The following is a 24,698-nucleotide window of genomic DNA, read 5'->3' on the forward strand; positions in this document are numbered from 1 at the left end:
GAACCACAGTTAATGAATATTTCCCGAATTTATTTAATTTAATTCTTAATTATTTCAATTATAAATTTAGATCGATTATTACTGGTTCTGGAATCGGGAAACTTGATGTATCTCAGGAGTAGGTCTGCTCGTCCTGACCGGACGCGCGGCTGAAATAGACTTAAAACTATAGGACTCTGGTGATAATTAAGTTATATGTCCGATAAAGTTTAACTGACAAGTTTATTTAACCAAATCTCCATAAATATATACAGTTTTCCCCTTTTACTTAAACTATAATAATTTTATATGTATTTACAAGTGGTCCAAGGAAATTCATCAACTCGAGACGCGTGTGTTTCTTAAATTTATTTGAGCGGGAATAAGATAATAAGGTAATTAACCGCGTTGAAGAGAAAGCAAATATGCACGTATAACAATATAAAATATATATGGCGACCAAAAAGGCATTACGACTTACAGATGGTACTGATCGTCTTTGCATCCTCCTGGCTATCCCACAGCAAGTCCTTGACAACGGTGACGGACGTAATTGACCCTTCGGTGATGAGATATCCCATAGGATCACGAACACACTTATGTAATTTATAATTAACCACAAGTTAACTTAAACTCGCTATATTTTATATACTACAATGCTCGAAAAGAAATATATATAGTAGTCGATTTAGAGAGAGTAGAGTGGATACGACCGATCAGCTACAGCTCTCGAACTTAAGTATCGTCTTTTGATTCCATCGTCTTGGGTCAGTTCTCTGGGCCACCAACCTGCGTTGACCCCACCTAATTATGCGCAGGGACTAATTTGCGGTCCCATGCTGCGCGGAATCATCCCCCAAATTCTAACGCAGAGATTAGACTACTGCACTTATCTTTTAAAGCAAGAAGAGAGAGAGAGAGAGAGAAAGAAAATAGATGAAGCGAGAGAGCCACACTCTCACGTCTTAGATTATTGCTGCCCGGTTACAAGTTATTTGGAGTCACTTCCTTCAAAACTGAATTTTCTGAAATTGAGTTCTTCGGGGTAGACACTTTAGGAGTTTTTGTGTTAGTGAACATTTTGTCCCAATCTTCTAAAAACTTCAATAAAGTTAAAATGGCCTGTGTTTTAGGAAAAAGGAAAAGAATTATTTATGGGAAGATTACATAGATAAAAAAATTTTAGAAAGTTTTCAATAGAAGTAACAATTGAAAGCATTAATAAACAATAGTATGTATAGAAGTTTCACAAAGCGTTTAGAAGTTAGTGTTGCGATAATATTTCAAATTATTTGTTAATGTTGTTTTTAATTTATCATCTCCTGCCAGCATCGATTATGGGTGATTTTTTTATTATCATTACTCTCATCCAATTTAATTTTTTCAACTCCTTATCCATTAATAAAAATTTGTGAATCCACTGAAAATAGGAATAATATTCTTTATTGATTCAATCAATCTGTGATGATGTCGATGGCTCCGTGATACAGTATTGACCGAAGACAGCATACGATTGAATCCATTGTCAGCTGTGTAATCATTCTGTAAATCATTGAAATTTCATTAAAATTAATCTTTATTTATGAATTGTTATCTTAAGTTAGGGTTTAGTTGAAAAGCAAATGAAAAATTAGTGATAGTTATTCAAAATTAAACAAGGAAGCAGAATAGCGTAAAATATAAATTTCAAAAAATATAAACTAAATCTGAAAGCGAAAAAATACCTGGAAGCAAAATAAAGCATTTCCAAATATTTTCAATATTTATATCTATTTTATTACTTAAAATACATAGAAAAAATGATTTACTTGAAACAAGAAACTTTTAAGGAAATCCTAGGTTGTTTTGGAGCAAGAAAATATTTTGCGAAGACTCAAGAAAATTTTAATTCAACCAATATAATTTTCGTTTTCCTAAATATTTTCTTAAGTCAAGAAAATAAGTACTTCAATGAAGAATTTTTATCTTTCTGTGTATTATGAGTGTAGTAAGTATCTTAAAAGATTTAATCATTGGCTCCAGAATTTTTTAAAAACTTTTATTTTATATTTTTTTCGATTAAAAAAATCGATATTTTAAACCCCAAAGATGTAATGAAGCAAGTTAGTGATTATATAAATATATATTTAATTTTTTTTTCAAGGAAGAAATGATACAGATATTTCGTAACCTGTAAATAAAGATAAATTCTAAATAAACCTTGAAAAAAGAATTTTTATTGCTCATGCATTATCATTGAAAAAAAAAAAAAGAAAATTAATCAGCTATTTTCATAAAGAATGTCGTTAAAGTAATTGATCAATCAAAAAGTTAGTTACTCCTAATTGTTTATTAGATTACGAAAATTTTGTAATTTTGGCTTAAGTTATAAAATTCAAATGTCTTGACTATAAATGTTTTCGTTGCTATAAAAAAGTTAATTTTTGATAACATGAGGTTAATTAATTATGCAGGATAATTATTATCTAGAAAAAGAAAATTTTTATACAAAAACTCTTGTAATAAAATATTCACAGTAAAAAATATTGCCATATGAAAAGATGTAATTAATTCTATCAATTAAATTATATTCTTCATTACCTTCTTTTGTTCACAAGTATCCTTAAAGTATAGTGCGTTCTTAGCATCGTGCGAAGTCATAGCTTGGATGCCATCATCAATGATTTTGATAAATTTCTCGGTTGGTTCTGAGCCTTCGAATTTTTCATTTCCATTTTCTCGTAAAATCGTCATTGCACAACGAACTTCGCGTGAGTACAACTGTTAATATTACAATTTATTCATTATGATCCAAAGCCATTAAAAAATTATCATTATACCTGATAAGCCATTGGAACAGACATTTTTTGATAGAGTTTAGGATCTAAATGAGCAGGTGTTAGTTTGTTACTTTATTATATTACTTATACATTACTTTAATTATCGGAATATAAAAAATCATTGAAAATTATACACACGTTATTTTAAACCTCACTAGTTATCACATATATACAGCTTTCCAACGTTATTTATATAACTTAATTAGAAACTATTTAGCTTTTCATGAAAAAGCTCTATACTAAATTGTGGAAAAATTAGTCCAATAATTACCTCAAATTCATCTAACTCAACCAATCCATTTCGAAAACATTTTACTAAATGTGGGAAGTCTGATATCATATATAATCTACGGCTAGATTCACATAGATGTTCACAACTGATGTTATTTGTGTCAACTAATTTCGTCCAAACTCCTCTATTAAATTGAGCAGCGTCAGTTACTAGAAAATTCACACGAAAACCAGCATATTCTACAAGTATAATACATTCTAAAAATAACTTATGAAGAACTTTAGTAGTTATACAATTTTTAGTAATAAAGCATCCTAAAGGTTGAGCAGAATTTCCCCGATACGGTACAAACATAAAAACAAGAGCGTGATCTTCAGGAACGTCGCTATCAGATTCAGATGTATACTTTCCAAGATCAACAAAACCAGTATACTCAGCTATTTTTTTATCAAACTCAATATTTTCCATAAGTTTAACCTCATCAGCTGATATTTGGCCAATTTTATCTTCAGGTGCCATTGATTCTCCTTTTTTCCGTAGGATTTCAAACGTTTCGGGTAAAAATCCAAAAATCGACGAACTAATTTTTTATATATTTCGATAACGTGTCAATAGTTGGTAGAGGAATTATATTTCTTGCTCGTATCATATTGTACGTACAAGTGCTTTTCATTCGTATGAGAAGACATTCATAAATCCATTCAACTTCATATCTTCTGCCAGTTGGACCCTTTTTTGGGAGTTTTCAAAACACATTCTCACTGTTATCTGTTGTTGTTTTGGTAGCAAAGAAAGTTTTTTATTAGATTGGCTTTCATACACAGTTTTTGTTTTTCTTTGAATACTACGTAATTTTAATGTAGATATGTTAGCTAAAAATAATTAAAATAACTTATTAACAAAAAAATTGAACAATTTTCAGTAATAATAAAAAACGTAATTATCAACGTAGAAATTGAAAAATACTCAATTTCAATGATAATTTAAGATTTGATTCTGTGTAAGAATGAGAAATATATTATTGAGTAAATTACAACGATAATAATAACCTTTTGTAAAAAAAACTGACTAAAAAATTAATCATACCTGTTGTTGAATACGTTTTGTTTTTTTATAGAATCCCAAATTGGTAGCTTTAGAAGTTTTTCTTTTCATTTTGTTCTTAGTATTAAGCATTCGACCTTTTTCTACTTTTTGTAAATTTAAACGTAGTTTTTGACATTCTTGACATCTCAGACAAGCTTGGCAACGTTTGTATTTGTTAGTCACGTCAGCATGACATTTTAATATAGTTTAAAACAATTAACCAATTATTTATTTAGTACATATTAACATTTTAAATATTTCAGTACCCTTGTACTTTATAAAGTAATTATGAAAACGATTTAATTGCATAAAATACCTTTTTTTATCAAATCTAGTTCCATTGCATATTTTTTTTTGTTCCATAGATCTTAACCATTCAATTAAATCATTGACTGATTTTATTTGTCCATCAATTTCTTTTTTATAATTTTCTAAAAATGTAACCTATAACAAATAAAATTAAATTGCATTCAAGGTTTTAACTCATTAAAGAATTAAAACAAAGCTCTTTTGTTTTTAATAAATAGCTAAATTATATATTATTTTCCGATGCAAATTGATCGTCATTTAGTATAAACCGTACTCTTTCTTTAAATTTAATACGATCAAACTGAATCGCTATTAATTGATTAATACCAATTAAAAAGCTCCAACCAATTGGGAACAACTTGTTCAGTTCAATAATGATGGCCATAACTTCAGTATCATTATCAAAATTTATCTAGAATAATAAAATTCCGTTTGATATTTCAGTAAACAATACAGATTTTATATTTAAATATTTATAACTTATGGTATAGAAATTGATCTTTAACATTATTGTTAAATTATTGAAAAAGTTAATTAAGATACAATCACAAAAAATTATATTTACTTGACGGTTAATATCAATATCATGCTCAGAATATTTTTGACGCTTTAACGTCTCATTTTCATCAGGATATTTTAATTTCCGTTTCACTGGTAATCTATATTGCGGTAAAATGTTATTGATTTGTTCATTTTCTTGATTCTTGTGATGTAATTGTTCCTGGTTTTCTATTCTCACGTCATCGAAGTTAAATTGTTCTTCGATTACTTGCTGCTACCCTGGCGATTTTAGCGCCACGGTGACCTTACAGTAAAAACACCGTTAAAACACCGTGGAACGACTGTGAAAACGTGGTTGTAATGCAGTGAAATCACGGTATTTTTTGTGCAGTCACGCTACTGTATCCCGACCCCGTTTCCATTGCACTTAAAGAGTGTTTCCACGGTATTTCGATCGTAAGGTCACAGTAATCTCACGGTGGTTTTACGGTGAAACCACCGTAAAACCACGGTGCGCTCCACAGTGGTTTTCAGCGATATCCACGGTGAGTTTACAATGGCTTTCCGATGGCTTGACAGTTTTTTAACCGTGAATTCACCGTATTTCCACAGTGAGTTCATCGTTCCATGGTGTGTCCATTAATTTTATAGCGAAAAAAAAAAAAAAAAAAATTAACGCCGACTCGAAGGATCGATCCCAGCGCCTTTTCATTCAAAGTCTGATTTGCTATCCACTGTGCCAAATCACACACTTGAGTGTAAGGATTGATTGTATTTATATAAGCACAAATGAACTTCAGAAAATTAAAGATATCTAATAAATGATTGATTTTCTGATTTGTATTACATTCAATTATATTATTGTTTATAGGGTAACGAGACCAATACCGGTATACCCACTAGTAGCGGGGCAATAAATACTTTTTTTGGTAAATTATGTAAATGAGAAGTTAAAATTTTTTGAAATCTAAGTTTTTTATAACTAAATTCATTATTCAAACATCGAAATGTCCTTAACTATCTCACTAATGATCTTATTAGCTTATTTTCAAAAATTTTAAAAAGTTTGCGTACTTTACAACATTTATGAATGCGGTAAATTGAAAAATTTCATTTACTTTATAAGATTTATGAATCATTGTAAAATCATTTTTTTCGAATAATGTTACATTATTTAGTCGTATCTAAAGTATATTACAAAATATAATGATTCACAAACCTGCGCGGCATATTTACTTAGAAATCGCTATTAAATAGAATTTGCTAGAACTCAAGATATAAAATTTTGCATTATTGATTAAATACAAAATTCACTTTGGGACTAGAAAAATTTTTTGACGCAATAACATTTTATTTTCGCCTAAAAAAAATTTTTCTTGAATTCAGAAAATTCTTTCTCGCCACAAAAAAAATTTTTGTTTTCAATTCATTATGCTTAAATTTCTTTAGGGCAAGTCAAAATTTTCTTGGGGTGAGTGCAACTTTTTGGCGCCAAGAAATTCCTTTTTTCTGTGTACTCATATTGATAAGATAACTTAAAATGATAAGCTTTGTTCATTTTAATATTTTAACAATACACTTTAGAAAAGATAACTATCAAAAATACCGAGAAAATAAGAAAATATGATTGACAGCGATTTGGAAACTATAAGAAAAAAATATATCAATTGTGAAGAAACCATGAAATCATCGTGAAAACAACGAGGAAATACCGAACTACCACAGAGAAAACGCTGAAAAATCCACGCGAAAATACTGTGATGCCATCGTGGGACCACCGTGAGCTTACCGTGGAAATTACTGCCAACCACTGTGAAACCACTATGAAAACACTGGAAATTCACCGTCAGAACACTGTGAACTCGCTTTCGAAACACCCTTAAACCACCGTAAAAACACAGTGTGGATTCAGTCGGTACACAGTAGCGTGACTGCACAGAAACCACCGTAAATTCACCGTCGAATCTCCGCCGCTTCACTGTCAAAACACGGAAGACGTGTTTTCACGGTAAAAACACCGTAATTCGACCGTGTTTTCACCGTCGCGGTGAAACCGCTAGGGTACTAATCTTGTTCAGTTACTGACTTAGGCTTCTCAAATGTTTCGTTTGAAGATTGGTCCTGGTGTTCTTCAATAACTTGTTGCTGCTGCTGCTGATCTTGTTCACGTAGTGATTCAAGCTCCTCCGATGTCTTATTCAACGATTGATCTCGGTCCTCTTCAATTACTTGTTGCTGTTGATTTTGTTCATGTTTGTTATTTAGTGATTTAGGCTTCTCTGATATCTCATACAACAATTGACCCTGGTGTTCTCCAATAGCTTGAAACTGCAGGTTTTGTTCATGTTACTCATGGATTAATTGACGTATCTTTGATGTCTCATTCAAAGCTTGGATTTTACAATCACCGATAATTGAAGATTGTTTGACATTGACTATCAGATTTTGTTTACTTCACCGTTTGGTAAATTTTTGAGATAAGAATTTTGAATTGCATCATTTTGAAAATGCAAATCACAAACATACTGACGGTCGTTTAATTCTGTTGTTAATCTATCCACTGCTGACGTTTTAATGGACACTGTTCATACACGAAATGAAGAAAAATACAATATATTTTTTCATTAATTAACAAAAATTACATACCGCGGCACTAGGATATTTTTAAGTTATATTTGAGTATAATCGAGAACATTACTTTTAAATTAAGTACATTAATTTGCGTATGAAAAAATTAAGTTGAAAAAACTGAAGAATATAAAACATAAAATTTTTTAACATGATGAATTATTTTGTTTTTAATAACTAGACGGTTACTATTGACATAATTTGAGATACATGAATTTTTCAATATAAAAAATTACTTGAAAAAAATTTATTTCAATGTAATAAGAGAAAATAATTTTTATTACATTAAAATAATTTTTTTTATTTTATTTATCATTTAATATTTTTATTTACTTGTGGTACCTTAAAAAATCCTGGGCTTTTAGATTTAATTCACTCCGTCGTTTTTTATCAGCCGCACTTCCACTATTACAATTTTTAATAGCACACACTCTACCGATTTTTTTATAAATATAGAACTTCCAAAATTATTAAAAATATTTCATAAGATTTTTAGACACATTCGTTATCATTTATTTACAAAAATTGCGATTAAGATATTTACTGGCTCACTTCACATGTATTTACGATACTATATTCACGCTTGTACAAAAGGAATATTAGCGACGCTAGTGGTGAAAAAAGGAAACCTAACATGTACTATTTTAGTGGGCAAATTCTGACAATTCTCCCGTTTGAGTTCGTGCTCCTTATCTAGTCTCCATGCTCGTACTACTAGTCATTTGAATTGTAGATTTTCATTTGGTATAGTGTACATGTGCATTTCGGTTGCTCACTATCGATTCTGGCCCGTAGTTTGGAATCTTGACCAGAATAGAGGGAGTGAGCAGCTGAGTGCATATATTTTTTCTATTTTACTGACTGATGATAATGATAAATTCTACCTTTTCAGCCACCGATAAAACAGTAAATCATCATATCAGCTAAATATAATTATTATTATCAGTTGGCAACAAAAGAAAAACCAGAATGGTACAGTTTGAAAAAAAGTCAGAAGATATAAGATGGCACTTCTTCACGTAAAAGTCACTTCTTCTCGCGGATACTCAAACTTTTGGTAGTTTGAATATATAGATTTTCATAATGTATAGTTTTCATATGCATTCCGGATACTCTCCTCAGATTCTGACTAGTATTCTGTTATATTAGCTAGAATGGAAAGGAGAGAGTTCGGTTTCATATCCAAGCATATATAAGTACTAGGGTGGTCCTTATTTTGGACATTTTTGAATTTTTATGCTCCCAGAGGCTTATGTGGTTCGAAATAAATAAAAAAAAATATTCTCAAAGTTTCAGATCTCTATCTCAATTTTAACCCGTGCCGCACAGCAATGTAAGTTTCCCATTTATATAACACGGGGTTTTTGGCATTGAACGATTAATTTTTTATTCCGGCTAAAGTAATTGTTCGAAAAATTTGAAACTCTGTAGACTTTATCTTTATATCAGCAGCTGCTCCTCAGAATTTTTACAGATTTTTAGCTACTATAATTTTGGGGGTACAGCATGATCAAAAAAAAGAAAAAAAATATTTTTTATTTCTATCTAAAATTTTTTTTAAATAACATATCAAATCACTCTGCATGGTTATCAGAAGTTCTTACTTTTCTTCATTCTCGCACCCAATTGGGTGAACAGCATATCTTTGTTGCACAAATACAGTAATCAGGAGCTTTGCACGAGTTTTTCTTATGAACAAACGAATATTTTCAAAAAATTAAAGCGCACTTCGCTAAGTAAGACAATAGTGCGTTAATGTGCAGTAGAGTGTATCTTAAAAAGATTTTTCGAATTTATTACGATCACCTCTCGAAATAGTTTCAATTACAATAGAAAAAATTCCCTTAAAGTTTAAGCTCTTAATTCTAACGGCAAGAGTTACCGCAATATTTTTTTTGTGATTTTTTCAAGAAATATTTTTGTTTATGTTATTTGACTTTGTGTCTTTTTCAAAAATACATAATGCATTCAATTGATATCAGAGATCGGTATATCTATGCCGTATGTCTTAGTTTAACATTTACACAGAAAAAAAGGTTGACTTCCCTAGCGAACCTGAAATACGGTAAAAAATCGAAATTTCGGTGAATTTACGGTAAATTACCGTAAAAAACCGTAATACCGTAGTATTCCGTATTGCTACCGAATTTTGCGGTAAAATTGCGGTATCCCACCGAATTTTCACGTAAATTTACGGTAAGTTACGGTAATCTACCGCAAAAATTCCGAAATGGGTATAAAATTCTTTTACGGTAAGCCTACCTCATTCTTACCGTGAATTTTTGGTCTGCCACCGTAGAATACAGTTATCTAACTGTATTTCTGTAAATTTGGCAAGTACTTAAAGTTTTACTACAATTTAATAACTTTTACCATCTGGGACTCAAAAATAAAAGGCTAGAAAAAATGGCTAAATCTACCAACAAATAAGATAAACATATCTTAGAAAATCTACTACAATTCAGGTATGGGTTAAATTGCAAATGCTATGAGAAAAATGGACACAAAAAAGTTGATGTACTAACATTTTTTACTTTTATTTATTCATGGTGTCCAAAAATTGAAAGTATAGAAAATTTAAAGCACAAACCAATAAATGGATGTTTATGCAAGATTATTATGGTTGTAGGAAATTGAAAGCTATACAAAAAAAGTCTCTTATTATTTTTTGATAAATCCAACTGTTTAAAAGTTATTTGAGCTTAAACTCAAGTTTATAGTGAATTTTGAGATCTTTTTATTTTTCCGGCGAAACTATCAGTCTTATCACAAAACGTCATAAAAATTTTTTTGAAGGTAATTTTATTCCTTCCAAATTATTACAAATAAAGTTTTTCGAAATTCTGCGTTGTTTTCTATTTATTTTCGTCTCAATGTTGAGCTCTTAAAAGCAATCAGAAAACTATTTTTTTAAGTTTTTCTTTCTTTCAAGTTTCATACATTTGAATTTGCCAGGCTATTCTGAGACAGCTGAAACCTGAAACACGCTCCCTCGTGTGAGTAGCTGAAACTTGCTCCCTCGCCAGATAATCAGCCATTAGATTTTCTGCGCAGTGTCTCCTGTTCATTTTATAAGCGTTACATTATTGAATAATTATCATTGTGGATTTAAATGATAAATCAATTGATTTCAAATAATTGAAACATGAAAATTTATGTTATGTGATTTTTTACATTTTTTGCGTGAGAATATGCTTAACAAGTGATTATAATAATCATTTTAATTTTTGTTTATGACATGCTGAGTTTATTGGTTAAGTTTAGCGTTGTTGTAATAAGTTAGGAAAAATAATTAAATTCGATTTATTACGTGCTATTTACAAGAATTATTTTATTCTTAACTTAAATTTAAATTTTTCTAATAAATTAATTTATTCTAAACTTAAAAGCCAGATTTATAGCAAATTTCTAGATTTTTTTACTTTTCCGGTGAAACTATCAGGCTTATCATAAAATGTTAGAGTGTCTTTTTTGTACACAATTTTATTTTTTACAAATTACCATCAATAAAGTGTCTCAAAACTTCGCATTGTTTACTAGTTATTTCCATTTTCATGTCAAGCTCTTGAAATCGATCAGAACACTAATTTTTTTTAAGAGCTTGACATTAAAATGGAAATAGCTAGAAAAAAATGCGGGATTTTAAAAAACATTATCGGAGATAATTTTCAATGAATAGGATTCTCAACAAAGAAGATTCTATGACGTTTTGTGATAAGTCTGATAGTTTTACCGAAAAAGTAGAAAGATCTCGAAGCTTCCTATAAATTGGACTTCAAGCTCCAATAACTTTTAAACAGATGAATTTCGCAAAATTTACGGTTCAATTACTGTTCCTGTGAGCATATCTAATTTTACTGTATTTTTCAATATCACTACCGTAGTTTACGGTAATGTCACCGTAATTAAGTACGGTAATTCTACGGTAAGTTCCGGTAAACTACGGTAGATTCCGCGGAAATCACGGAAAATTCCGCGGAATCTACTGGATTACATCAGTTAATCGATTGAATGATATAATGAACCATTTTCAGAATTAACAAATCGCTTGAAATTAATGATCTTAGAATAAATAAAATGTCAAAAACTTCCGATCAGATATTAATTATCAATGACGATGGCTTTTTATGGGCAGAATAGAATAAATTTAAATGCTAGGCGCTCGTGCAACGCGCGCTTTTAGTTTCTCGTACTGTTAAAAAACTCTTTTTTCATGTTATTTCAATTGAAAAACTTTAAGTTCTATGAAGAACCTCTGAAGTAGAAATTACCCGATAAAAAATATTTAGATCCAAGTATATACGATTGGATCCAAACAGTCAGATATGCTTGGATCCAAATTTTGGCGCGATCCAAGCGGATCCAAACAGATCTGACAATATCCAAAGAGATCTCACTATATCCAAGGAGATCTCACTATATTTAAGTATATCCAAACAGATCTTAAAATATCCAACGAGATCCAAACAGGTCCCAAAATATCCAAAGAGATCCAAATAGATCTTACTATATCCACGAATATATAAGTGTATCCAAGCATATCTGCGTAAATGTCGATCTTTAAAGAAATTTACATAGATTTAAGCACGTATATCTAAAGAAGTTTTACTACATTCTAAGGAATGCATGTATAAATATGATATACTTTAGAACTTTCTAAAAACATTATCTACTCACATCTTGGATCTTATTGCTATTATAATAGCAAGGTAATTACCGGTTAATGCTTTTGATGAACGTATGTATAACATATATCAAAAGTCAATTGATATTTAAGTAAAAAAAATAGATGAATACTTTAGAAACATTGATCAAACTGATTTATTTTATTAATTCATTACAATATCAAGTATATGATTTAAAGAACGTATATATCAAAATCAGTAAGAAAAAAAAAGTATAAAATGTTTGATTTTTGTTTGTTTATTAAATAAAATAAATAAAATTAAATAAATATATAAAAAAAAAAATTAAAGAAATAAATTAACCAATTTTAATATTATTGGATCTGACCAAATATGGCTACATATAAACACACATTTTTAGATATAGTCATAAATTCTTGGATATACGTATACCTGCTTGGAAATGAATTATTTTTGCATCTATATACTCACATATATACAGTTGGGTCTGAGCAGATATAACTATATGTACTTATATATGCTTGGATAAAAGTATATCTGCTTGGATATAAATCTTTATATCTGCTTATATATAGTTGGATCTGAGCAGATATAACTATATATACTTCTATATGTTTGGATATAAGCATATCTGCATAGATATCAATTTTTATATCTGCTTATATATAGTTTGATCTGAGCAGATATACTTCTATATGCTTGGATATGAGTATATCTACTCAGATATCAATCTCAATACATCTCTATATTTGCATTTATATGATTAGATCTGAGCAGATATAATTACATATGTTTATCTCTAGCACCATCAAATATTTAGATATATTTGGATATGAACAGATATAACGAGATCCAGATATATCTGGTTGGATCCAATTGTTTTTTATCGGGTAAGAGCTATTCTTTTAACAGAATATTTATTCGGACATATCCAATTATATATTTGGGCTGAGTGTAAAAAAAAATATCGACCTGAGTTATTGATTGTCAAAGCCAAAATGGACTTTTTCGCTTTAGTCAATGATAACTCGGCGCCAAATCGTTGTAGAGACTTTTTGAGGGCGGCAAATTAAAGAGCACAAAATCTACTAAAAGTCATAAGGTCAGATCATCAAAAAAAGTTTATTGTAGCCCATAGACTTTTTTGAAGATGAGCAAAAATTTGGAAATTTTTTTTTTACGTCGGTTTTCTTAGGATTACTCCGGAACCGTACATAATAAAAAAATGTTGACGCCCAGATCTATAAACTAGAAACTTGAAGCTACAATTTGCTGTTTTTTTTTTACTCTACGACCATTTTTCACTGACTTCCAGTATGTTGAAAATCACCCAAAAATTTGGAATTTTTTTTATATCCCTTAATTTTTGTGACCAGTGTATAAAATAGAATTTTGATCCTTAACTCATATTATTGATGTTTTTTCCTATTCAATCAGCCTACATTTCTCATGTCTTCAAAAAACAGAAGTATCAATGGTCTTATTATGATGCTCGTTCAATGGGCATAACGTAAACATGATCGAACGGCAAACTCTGGTGAACTTCAATGCAGAAAAAAATTGCTATTGAAAGCTGAATGCTCTTGTTTGATTTAAAGACGTAACTGCGCCGACGTGGTGTACATTAGGGTTACCTAGGTTCGCATGCCGTTTCAGTCCGCGTTCGTCCTGCATGCGGTATGTTTGCAGTTTATCGTGTATTAAAAGTTGTGATTTTCAATCATGTCAGTATTTATATTCACCTGTACACTATACAAATAGTTATTAGTTTCTAAATAAGAACGAGATTTAAAATCAACAATCGTATAACAAAAATAGTGATGAATTTTGTGGTTATTTAACATCTTTTTGTACATGTATGGAATTTTTTTTTTTTTTGTGTATCCCATAAATTTGAAAAAAAAAAAAAAATAAAATCTATTCAAGATAACAACAAATTGATTTACATGTATAAAAATGTACGAATAAATAACAAATATTTTTCATGTGTTTACGTCTGATTTAGTGTTGCATGTTGTATTGTGGGAAACAGACGTTGTGGAAAATCTGCATATCACGAAGTGGTGGTTTATTGAACGAGGCACCATCAGTCTCGATGCAAGTTGCGATAATCTCATTGTTATTCACGTCATAATACAGTTGAATGTGATTGTTAACCACGACGTTGATGGCCAAGTTCGCGCTAGTAAACAAATGGACAATGTCAAAGTGTATTTATTGAGCGTGTAATATAATAACTGATGACAATTTGAAACAAATCATAAAATGATTTTTATTTGCTGTTGCTATAAAAATACCGGTTAACATTTTGACAGTGCCGCAGAAATCATTGATGAAATGTGAATAATTTTTCATGCTATTTAGCCAGTGTTATAACTGTTATTGTTATTTATATAATTTAAAATAATTTTTTATCTTATTTGGATAATCATCTATCGGAACTGCTATTTTTTATCAATCAGAATATAACGAAACTTTTGATAATATTATTAGTAAAAAAATAATAAAGTGGATCTAAAACCGCAAAATGAAAGCTCCACTAATTCTATTTGGTGGGATAATTGTTCTTTCTCTTGCTGTAGCGAGAGCACTTTCATGTGTTTGTTCACCATTAGAATGTGACGTTCTCACTGAAGAGGATTGTCCTGGGGGACTTACTTGGGACCCTTGCAAGTAGGTTTTAAACGTTAATTATTACTAATATAATTTAATTTAAAAATAAAGTTTGTATTAGTTTTTCAGTAAATATGACTAAATTTTATCTTTATTATGAAAAAATTATAATTTATTTTATATAGTTTTGTTTTTGAATTCGGATAAAATAATAATTTTGTTATCAGTTGCTTAAATAATGATTATTAAAAATGTTTAAAAATACTATTCTAGGTGCCACGACTACATATCCACAGACAAAATAACCGCGACAAAATAACCCCACAACAAAATATCCGAGGAGAAAATATCTGCGGTCAAAATATACTTGAGAAAAATTTATAACATACTGGTAATGGTCTAGAAGTCGGGCTCTATCTATTTTTGGCCATAAAAATACTGGTATTCGTAATTTTTCAATTTTTTTTTAATTGTTCTACTCCTCGGTGGATTGTCATGAAAAAAATGACTTCCAAAAGAAGTGATTTTTCTATTATTTAAAGCTGTTTGACAAGTTAATAAATAAAAAAAAGATTTTTCTACATCAATCATAGTTTCAGAAATATTTTTAACGAGATATTTCTCTATTTCTATCTCGTTCGACTTGATGTACTGTAAAAAAATTTCGAAACTTTCTTAACTTTATGGCTTTTTCAATATTTTTAGCTGTTAAAATAAATAAAAAATGAACTACTAATCTTCCGACTTAATTTACTGAGACAAAATTAAATTAAAGTTAGTTAACATTCGCGGTGTTTTTCAAGATTTTAGTGCAATTTTTCATAGTTTTTTATGCATGAGTTTATTATTGTTATTATACACACAAAATTCGTGAAAAAAGGGTGCACATTTTTAAACTTTTTTGTGTATGGGTACACATTTTCGTAGTTGCACACACAAACTTTGTAAGAAAACATCGCAAGTTTTCACACTCTTGACGTATGGGTATATTGATATATTTACTACCCGCATGAAAAAATTTATATGTGAAAAAATATACTTTGAAATATATGAATATTATAATGTGATATCTTGCACAATATATAAAATAATAATTATATTTTTGTCGTATTAATATATGATAATACATTTAAAAAAAAATATATTGCTACAATATATTAATTATATATTTATCAATATAACTTTTTATATATATGTTTAGCATATATATTTAGGTATATTTTATTATATATTGATATATTATATTGAAAGGAGTATATTTATTAATATACAGTATGATGTAAATTTTTTATATAAGTTTTACAGTATATTGCAAAATATATGGTACTCCATATATTTTGCAATATATATCGTCCAATATATTACAAAATTTATGGTACTATACATATTTTTCAGACTATGGTATGTTACATAATAAAAACCATGCATTTTAGTTTATAATTTTTATTTCTATGCTATCGAGCAGCTTCTCGAAAAATGTAGGCTTATAAAGATTATAATTTTCAATCTATCGAGAAAAATATAGTTTTTAATATATTGGAAAAATATAACTACAATATAGCGCAAACCATAGATTTAAACATATAAGTTCTTCTATGTATGATCAATTATATATAGACAATACATCACTAATTATATGAGTCAAAATATACACTAATGCAAAAAATTAAAGGAGCAGAAAAATTTTTAAATTTTTTAGTGATTTTTGGAAGGCTGTAACTTGGTGAAACATAATCGTATCGAGATTTTAAAAAAAGCATTTCAAAGCTTAAAATCTCTAGTTTAGGTGCATTTTTTCAAAATTTTTTAAGGCTCCCGTTATTAAGCAAACATAAGAAATACCGCGAGACAAAAAATTTTTAAAGTTTTTTTTTTTTCCGAAGAGCCCACGGACCGCGGAAAAATTCTTTCAACTAAATGAATGCATAGTTCGTTTAGCAAATTCATTCAGCTTCGATTTGGTTTTTTGTTAATCTCGTAGGACAATTTGTCGCAGCGATATCAGCGTTCAAACAGAAAATAATCCTTCTGGCTTTGATCATCGATATTTCAGGTACCAATGATCGCACAGGAAGTTGAAGGGTGGCGTTAAAAACTTGAATGAATTCCCTACGAGACCCTGTCGTCATTTTTTGAAAAAAAAATTCTTTTTTATTTTTAACATCCATTAGAAGCAAGTACAAAAAATGACAAAAAAAACAAAATTTTTGTCATTTCTTTGCATTTGCTGAGTCGCCAACGCAAAAATTTGAGAAAAGTCCAAAAAAAATAAGTTTTTCATTTTGATTATGATTACACAATTAAAGGAACAAAACTTGCTCCTTTAATCGTTTAACAAAACTTTGATCAATGATTTCCGAAAATCGGTTCGATAGATCAATTTAAAAATTTACAGGGGTCTTAGGGGGACATTAAGCTTAAAAAGTCCCTGGCGACATCATTTTTTTATCGATATTTGCAGAGTAGCGGTTGATTTACTAAAAAACCAAAAAAAGTCATTGTTTTGTACTTGCTTCTAATGGATGTTGAAAATAGAAAAAAAAATTTTTTTTTTTTTCAAAAAATGACAACAGGGTCTTGTAGGAAATTCATTCAAGTTTCTAACGCCGCCCTTCGACTTTCTGTGCGATCAATGGTACCTGAAATATCGATGATCAAAGCCAAAAGGATCATTTTCTGATTTGAAGGTTTGAAGGCTGATATCTCTGCGACAAATTGTCCTGCGAGGTTAAAAAAAAACCAAATCGAAGCTGAATGAATTTGCTAAACGAACTATGCACTCGTTTAGTAGAGAGAATTTTTCCGCGGTCCGTGGGCTCTTCGGAAAAAAAAAAAAAATTTAGAAATTTTTTGTCTAGCGGTATTCCTCATATTTGCGCAATAACCGAAGCTCTTAAAAAATTTTGAAAAAATGCACCAAAACTACAGATTTTAAGCTATAAAATGCTTTTTTTAAAATGTCGATACGATTATTTTTTACCAAGTTACAGCCTTCCAAAAATCACTAAAAAATTTACAAAATTTTTCTGCTTCTTTAATTTTTTGCATTAGTGTATAAATTTAATTATATAATACTTTATAAATTATATATATATATATACCATCCGTATATGACAAAAATACATTGAGCATTATTTGAGATAATATATATATATATATATATATATATATATATATATATATATATATATATATAAATATATACACTAATGCAAAAAATTAAAGGAGCAGAAAAATTTTATAAATTTTTTAGTGATTTTTGGAAGGCTGTAACTTGATGAAAAAAAATCGTATCGAAAATTTAAAAAAAGCATTTTATAGCTTGAAATCTCTAGTTTAGGTGTATTTTTTTCAAAATTTTTTAAAAGCTTCGATTATTGCGCAAACATGAGAAATACCGCGAGCCAAAAAATTTCTAAATTTTTTTTTTTTTTCTGAAGAGCCTACGGACCGCGGAAAAATTCTTTCAACTAAACGAATGTATACATCGTTTAGCAAATTTATTCAGCTTCAATTTGGTTTTTTTTTTAACCTCGTAGGACGATTTGTCGCAGAGATATCAGCCTTCAAACAGAAAATGATCCTTTTGGCTTTGATCTTCGATATTTCAGGTACCAATGATCGCACAGAAAGTTGAAGGGCGGCGTTGAAAACTTGAATAAATTCCCTACAAGACTTTGTTATCATTTTTTGAAAAAAAAAATTTTTTTTATTTATAACATCCATCAGAAGTAAGTACCAAAAAATGACTTTTTTTGGTTTTTTAGTAAATCAACCGCTACTCTGCAAATATCGATAAAAAAAATAATGTTGCCAGGGACTTTTTTAGCTTAATGTACCCCCAAGACCCCTGTAAATTTTTAAATTGATCTATCGAACCGTTTTTTGGGAATCATCGATCAAAGTTTAGCTAAACAATTACAGGAGCAAGTTTTGTTCCTTTAATTGTGTAATCATAATCAAAATGAAAAAATTTTTTTTTTTCGACTTTTCTCAAATTTTTGCGTTGATAACTCAGCAAATGCAAGGAAATGACAAAAAAAATTAAAAATTTCCAAAAAATGTCAAAAAAAATCGTAGAAAAAAAAAAATTGAAACTTGTTTTTTGTGTTCTAAATTTTTTTTTTTGACATTTTTTGGAAATTTTTAATTTTTTTTGTCATTTCCTTGCATTTGCTGAGTTATCAACGCAAAAATTTGAGAAAAGTCGAAAAAAAAAAATTTTTTCATTTTGATTATGATTACACAATTAAAGGAACAAAACTTGCTCCTTTAATTGTTTAGCTAAACTTTGATCGATGATTCCCAAAAAACGGTTCGATAGATCAATTTAAAAATTTACAGGGGTCTTGGGGGTACATTAAGCTAAAAAAGTCCCTGGCAACATTATTTTTTTTATCGATATTTGCAGAGTAGCGGTTGATTTACTAAAAAACCAAAAAAAGTCATTTTTTGGTACTTACTTCTGATGGATGTTATAAATAAAAAAAATTTTTTTTTTCAAAAAATGATAACAAAGTCTTGTAGGGAATTTATTCAAGTTTTCAACGCCGCCCTTCAACTTTCTGTGCGATCATTGGTACCTGAAATATCGAAGATCAAAGCCAAAAGGATCATTTTCTGTTTGAAGGCTGATATCTCTGCGACAAATCGTCCTACGAGGTTAAAAAAAAAACCAAATTGAAGCTGAATAAATTTGCTAAACGATGTATGCATTCGTTTAGTTGAAAGAATTTTTCCGCGGTCCGTAGGCTCTTCAGAAAAAAAAAAAAAATTTAGAAATTTTTTGGCTCGCGGTATTTCTCATGTTTGCGCAATAATCGAAGCTTTTAAAAAATTTTGAAAAAAATACACCTAAACTAGAGATTTCAAGCTATAAAATGCTTTTTTTAAATTTTCGATACGATTTTTTTTCACCAAGTTACAGCCTTCCAAAAATCACTAAAAAATTTATAAAATTTTTCTGCTCCTTTAATTTTTTGCATTAGTGTATATATATAGATATATAAAACATTATATAAAAAGAAATAAATAATCCAATATATGTAAAAAACAGATATTCATAAATATACATATTTTTGCCGCTATATATTTATCACATATTCACCATATATATTTTTAACAATATATAGCTTTTCCATGTGGGTAAGGGCATAATTTTTTACACCTTTTGAAAAAAATGTCAAACAGAAGCCATTTTAAAGCCAAAAGTATGTGGAGCCCCACTTCAAGAGCGTTACCGACGGTTCTTTGGTAGCTCATATTTTGCCGTACGGATATGGTCATTAATGCATGGTCCATCAAAGTATAGCAGTGCTACGTATAGTGTACCAGGCATTAATGACCACATCTGTACAGATATTTTGTCATGGTTGTTTTGTCAACTGATTCTTATTCTTCCGGTTATTTTGTCGCCGGTTATTTTGTCGTCGGTTATTTTGTTACAGAACCACTATTCAAATATTCTAGATTTATTTACAAAGCAAATGATGTAGGATATAGTGTACTAGCTAAACATCAATTAATTTTTAATTAATTAAGTACAGGTTTTCTTAATTATAAAAAATAAATAGCATTATATTGTTTTCATTAATAATTTGATAAAGTAATATGAAACTATCTGTATTTATATAATAACATTTCAAATAGTGGAACGATTCATACACCTTGAACGCGAAACGGAGAGATAGTGCTCTACTGTCGCCAAACTCAAAAACTGGGTTATCGTCAACTTAAATCGTCTCCACTAACTTTATGAGAAAAAAACTGTTGACGGCATCTAGCCGAGAATTTAAATTAATTACAAAATATAGAATTAAATATATAGTTAAGTTAGCTTTTATTTCATTTATTATTTAAAATTATTTTCTTTTCGACCGAGTAAAAAAGAATTGTCGATATCGAACCGTTAAAGAATATTTCGTGTTAATATAAAAATATGTTGATTAATGAAAATATAATATGAGCATTGAGGTGTGAACTTTTGGATTTTCTAGATGTTTTTTTTTTTTTTTCAGGTGTTGCAAAGTTTGTGCTCGAGTTGAAGGTGAACCTTGTGGTGGACTGTTTGGGTTTTCTGGCCGCTGCGCGGTCGGGCTACAGTGCGTCATTAAAAATCTTCGTCCACCTGATGAATTAGATGAAGGAATTTGTTCAAGTAAGTATTTTGTTTTTGTTAACAAAACAAATAAACATGTCGATTTTATAAAAAGCAATTATATACTTGAAACTCTGTGTTAATACATAGAAAAAAATCTGGGCACCGGTTGGCCCTATGAGCCAGCCTCAAAACTTCCCGCTGGTTTCAAGCTCTAAGATTCCGAAAACATTAGTGTACTTTATGTTGTTGTTCAGATCCTGGTATTTTATAGGTTGTAATTTCAGAGAATTTTAGGATGAGTTGTGGTTAATTAATAAATACTATTACTCTACGCAAGGTTTTGCAATTTATTATTACTTTATCAGGCGATCTATAAATAGCAATTTATAAACATTAGCATTAACAATATAGATCTGCTGTTACTTATGGACATATAATACCTACCGCAAAGAATGTTATTAATTTTGTCCATTACTTCATATTGCATTGTCATGTAGATTGTATATTTATATTCATTGTATATCATATTTTACTATAAGGGGTAACGGTAACCGATTTTCGATTCAATTTAATTCACGGACAAACATTAGAAACCTAAATAGGGAGTCTTTACTCTACGAGTGCAACAAAGATGGTCCCGTTTCTTTTTCTAAGTGTGAGAAAGAGGTCCGGTAGCGTATCCCCTTAAACAACTTAATCGACTAGATTTATTTTTAAAAACATCTAATAGTATGAATTAATGTACAATTGTTTTTGTGTCTATCTGTGGTTATGATTACCGATAATCAGCCATATTGTTTACCATGACGTATGACCATTACGACAAATTGCGAATCGTTGCGTAAAATAATAGTAGTTATTAATAAACCACAACTCATCCTAAAATCCTCTGAAATTTTAACCTATTAGTGTTCTTATATTTTCAAGCTCTTCGAGCTCAAAAATACTCTTGCATACGATTGTTTTTTATGAGCTTGTCAAGCTTAAACAAGTTAAAGTATATATATGTTCATTTGAAAACGGAAAAATGGAAAATAATTAAATATTAAACTCGGCCCTCTCGACATCCTGCCAAGTGTACTACCGATATACTACCCAGTACCTATACCAACCTTTTGACTAGCATCTACACCCAAGTAACGAATTTACTATATTTCTGTGTCTGATTCCACTGTTATTACAAAGAGCCAAATTGAGTTGTTCATTTATATATCTTTATTCTCAATTTTCAAAACTACTCATTAAAATTTGTTCCTTTACTCGGAACTTATCAACCTGTGAACCTAATGAACCGATTTTGATTTTCAAGGTGTCATTCGACGTGGCTTATTAATTCCTACAAACTGTGAAAAATTGAGCTTGATCGGTAGGACTCGTTCGGAGATAATCGAAAAATAAAATTTTTTTTTTAAATGTTTGTTTTGGATAACTTGTAACGTGCTCAATGGATTGATTTCATAATAAACTGGTCTCTTAAACTTTATAAGCCGCGTCGAATGGCACCTCAACCATCAAAATCGGTTCATTCTTTTAAGGGAATCCGATGTTGAAAAAATTAAAAAAAATTTTTTTTTTGGTTTTTTTGAAATTGTTCAAATTCGACTCGGTAAATCAATTTCAAAATTTGATCAGCTTTAGGACTTGATAAAACACGTCGATTGCCACCTCAGCCATCTCAATCGGTTAATTCGTTAGAAAGATATCGTTGATGAAAGAAATAATAAAAAACGTTTTTTTTTCGAATATCTACAAAAAAATTGAATCGATTGATTTCAAAATCTAATCAGCTCTAGAACTCGCCCTTAACCGTCTCAATTAGTCAATTTGTTTAAGAGATATCGTTCGTGAAAAAATGGTAAAAAACGTTTTTTTTTTTTTTAAACAACAGCATACAAAAGTACTTTCGAGCTCGAAGAGCCCAAAAAGGTATACACAACAATGTTTTCAAGCTCAAGGAGCCCGAAAATAGTGGAAAGTTTTAGTCATTTTTTTAGTTTAGTTTAGCCATTTAAATATAGTGGAAACCTAAACATGCAAACCTCTCAATAAGACAATTTATAGATAAATTGAGAAAAATATAGATAGCCCGAACTGGGAATCGAACCCAGACCAATTCGGTAACGCGCCGAGTGCTCTTAGGATTGGCCCGCAGGTTCAACCGGTAGACCGATTTTTTTTAATTCTTTCGAAATCGGTTTCTCTTGAACGAATGAACCGATTTTCATGGTTGAGGTGGCATTCGACGTGGCTTAAAAAGTTTAAGAGTCTAGTTGATTTTGACATTAATCCATCGAGCACATTAGAAGTTATAAAAAAAAACATTTTTGAAAAAATTTTATTTTTTGAATATGTCTGAACAAGCCTTATCGATCAAGCTCAATTTTTCACAGTTTGTAGGAATTAATAAGCCGCGTCGAATGACACCTTAAAAATCAAAATCGGTTCATCCGTTTAAAAGTTACAGAATATTTACATACGTACGTACATACACTCAGACATCATCTTGAAGTTAGTCAGAATAGCTTCCTGAAATTCAATTTTCGTAAATCGGACCGAAACCAATAACTTCCCGAATTTTCGAAAATTTCCAATTTTCTTAGCGGGAACTTAAAAATTCTTTTTCATGATCAAAACTAAATTTAAAAGATTTTATTTGCCGGTTAATTTTCAAAATCAACAGCGATTAAATAACTGATACTTTGTTTAATTAATTTTCAAATTTAACAATTTTCTTTGTTATTTCATTTAACGTTTCGTATTACTTTATATTTTTATTAAATTTTAATTGTAGTTTTTCAAGAACAAAATTTTTAACCATTCTATATCAATATTATAATTTACTATTATTTCTTTTTATTTTATATCTAATCGTCCGGAAAATGTTACAAAACCTCTCTAAGAAGTTAGATATATATATATATATTAGGGTGTCCGTTATTTCCCAAATCGATTTTTATTTACCGATCGCCCCGTGAATCTTTAGTTCATGACAAAAAAAAAAATATCCAACACAATTAGGCTATTAATTTTCACATTAAATCGTGCCGGGATCATTTTGTATTTCCCATTTAAATAACATGGGATTTTTAGACTTTTGACTCTCAATTTTTTTTCTCAGAAACAAAGGAGAGTAAAAAATTGATCGAAGTATATTCTAATAGGAAATTGAACGTTCTACAAAAAAGTTCTCCTACGAATTTTCGATAAAATAACTCCTTCAAAATTTATTTAACGTTAAACTTGTGTTTGTTATCAATCCTATAATATTTTCAATTCTATTTTCATTTTTAGCGTTTTTTGCCTATAAAATCGTTGAAATAAAAGATAGTTGTTATTATCACTAGAGTACCGATGATCATTTATGTAGATTTCATGGCCGAAACAGAAAATCAAGGGAAAAAAAAACATTGTTTTATGAGAAATAATGGAAATAACATACCTTTCCTCATACAGACGAACTTTAAAATGAATTAATGGAAAGTGGTGAAATAAAAATGTAAAAACTCCTTTGTCTGTAATGTTATAAGCAGATTTATTATCAATTTTGCTTTCTTTATAATTTCTTGTTAAGAAAGCTATGGTCGCATTAGGATATTTTGTTTTGTATTCATTTACAACTTGAATCAAATAATGGTTTTGGTCTTCTCGTGTTGTTAAAATGTTAATATACTCTTAAGTTAATTTAATTGCTCTTTCGGTGACATCATTAATTACTTGTAAATTGTTAACAATTCGTAAGTAAATTCTGATTCCTGACAATTCTTTTAAAGATTTAACATTGATAG

General features: G+C 29.5%; 2 protein-coding genes across 9 annotated transcripts in view; one reads left to right on the plus strand and one right to left on the minus strand.

Annotated features, from left to right (window-relative positions):
* Positions 1–265: 265 nt before the first annotated feature.
* On the minus strand, positions 266–8,245 carry LOC130666790 (uncharacterized). Of its 7 annotated transcripts, none has more exons than XR_008989749.1 (7): positions 4,991–5,808; positions 4,753–4,837; positions 4,117–4,560; positions 3,070–3,902; positions 2,560–2,842; positions 1,788–2,149; positions 266–1,521 (listed from the first exon to the last, which is right to left on the minus strand). XR_008989749.1 is itself a non-coding variant. In XM_057468058.1 (7 exons), the coding sequence occupies exons 5-7, from the start codon at positions 3,547–3,549 to the stop codon at positions 1,378–1,380; spliced, it is 804 nt and encodes a 267-aa protein (XP_057324041.1). In that variant the 5' UTR covers positions 3,550–3,902; positions 4,117–4,271; positions 4,433–4,560; positions 4,753–4,837; positions 4,991–5,796; the 3' UTR covers positions 268–1,377. The 7 variants fall into 7 exon arrangements, 4 of the variants coding, with proteins under 4 accessions (XP_057324041.1, XP_057324043.1, XP_057324040.1 ...); XM_057468058.1 differs by lacking the exon at positions 1,788–2,149 and having other exon boundaries at positions 268–1,521; positions 2,560–2,739; positions 4,117–4,271; positions 4,433–4,560; positions 4,991–5,796; XM_057468060.1 differs by lacking the exon at positions 1,788–2,149 and having other exon boundaries at positions 268–1,521; positions 2,560–2,739; positions 3,070–3,239; positions 3,324–3,902; positions 4,991–5,793.
* Positions 8,246–14,102: 5,857 nt separating this feature from the next.
* LOC130667141 (cysteine-rich motor neuron 1 protein-like) overlaps positions 14,103–24,698 on the plus strand; it is a 386,893-nt gene continuing 376,297 nt past the window's right edge. Inside the window, exons 1-2 of one of the 2 annotated variants that reach the window (XM_057468631.1) lie at positions 14,103–14,873; positions 20,831–20,970. In XM_057468631.1, the coding sequence (XP_057324614.1) occupies positions 14,728–14,873; positions 20,831–20,970 (286 nt within the window). In that variant the 5' untranslated portion in view covers positions 14,103–14,727. The remainder of the gene's footprint in view (positions 14,874–20,830; positions 20,971–24,698) is intronic. The other variant, XM_057468632.1, reaches the window with a different exon arrangement.

The sequence above is a fragment of the Microplitis mediator genome, chromosome 4 (assembly GCF_029852145.1).
Source record: "Microplitis mediator isolate UGA2020A chromosome 4, iyMicMedi2.1, whole genome shotgun sequence".
Taxonomy (NCBI): Eukaryota; Metazoa; Arthropoda; class Insecta; order Hymenoptera; family Braconidae; genus Microplitis; species Microplitis mediator.

Excerpts from the sequence above, each read along its gene's own strand:
- LOC130666790 (XM_057468059.1), bottom strand. The coding sequence starts at position 3,549 with ATGGCACCTGAAGATAAAATTGGCCAAATATCAGCTGATGAGGTTAAA. Across the intron at positions 2,740-3,069 it reads TTGAGTTAGATGAATTTGAG|TTGTACTCACGCGAAGTTCG; the intron begins GTAATTATTGGA and ends TAATATTAACAG. Across the intron at positions 1,522-2,559 it reads ATACTTGTGAACAAAAGAAG|AATGATTACACAGCTGACAA; the intron begins GTAATGAAGAAT and ends AATGATTTACAG.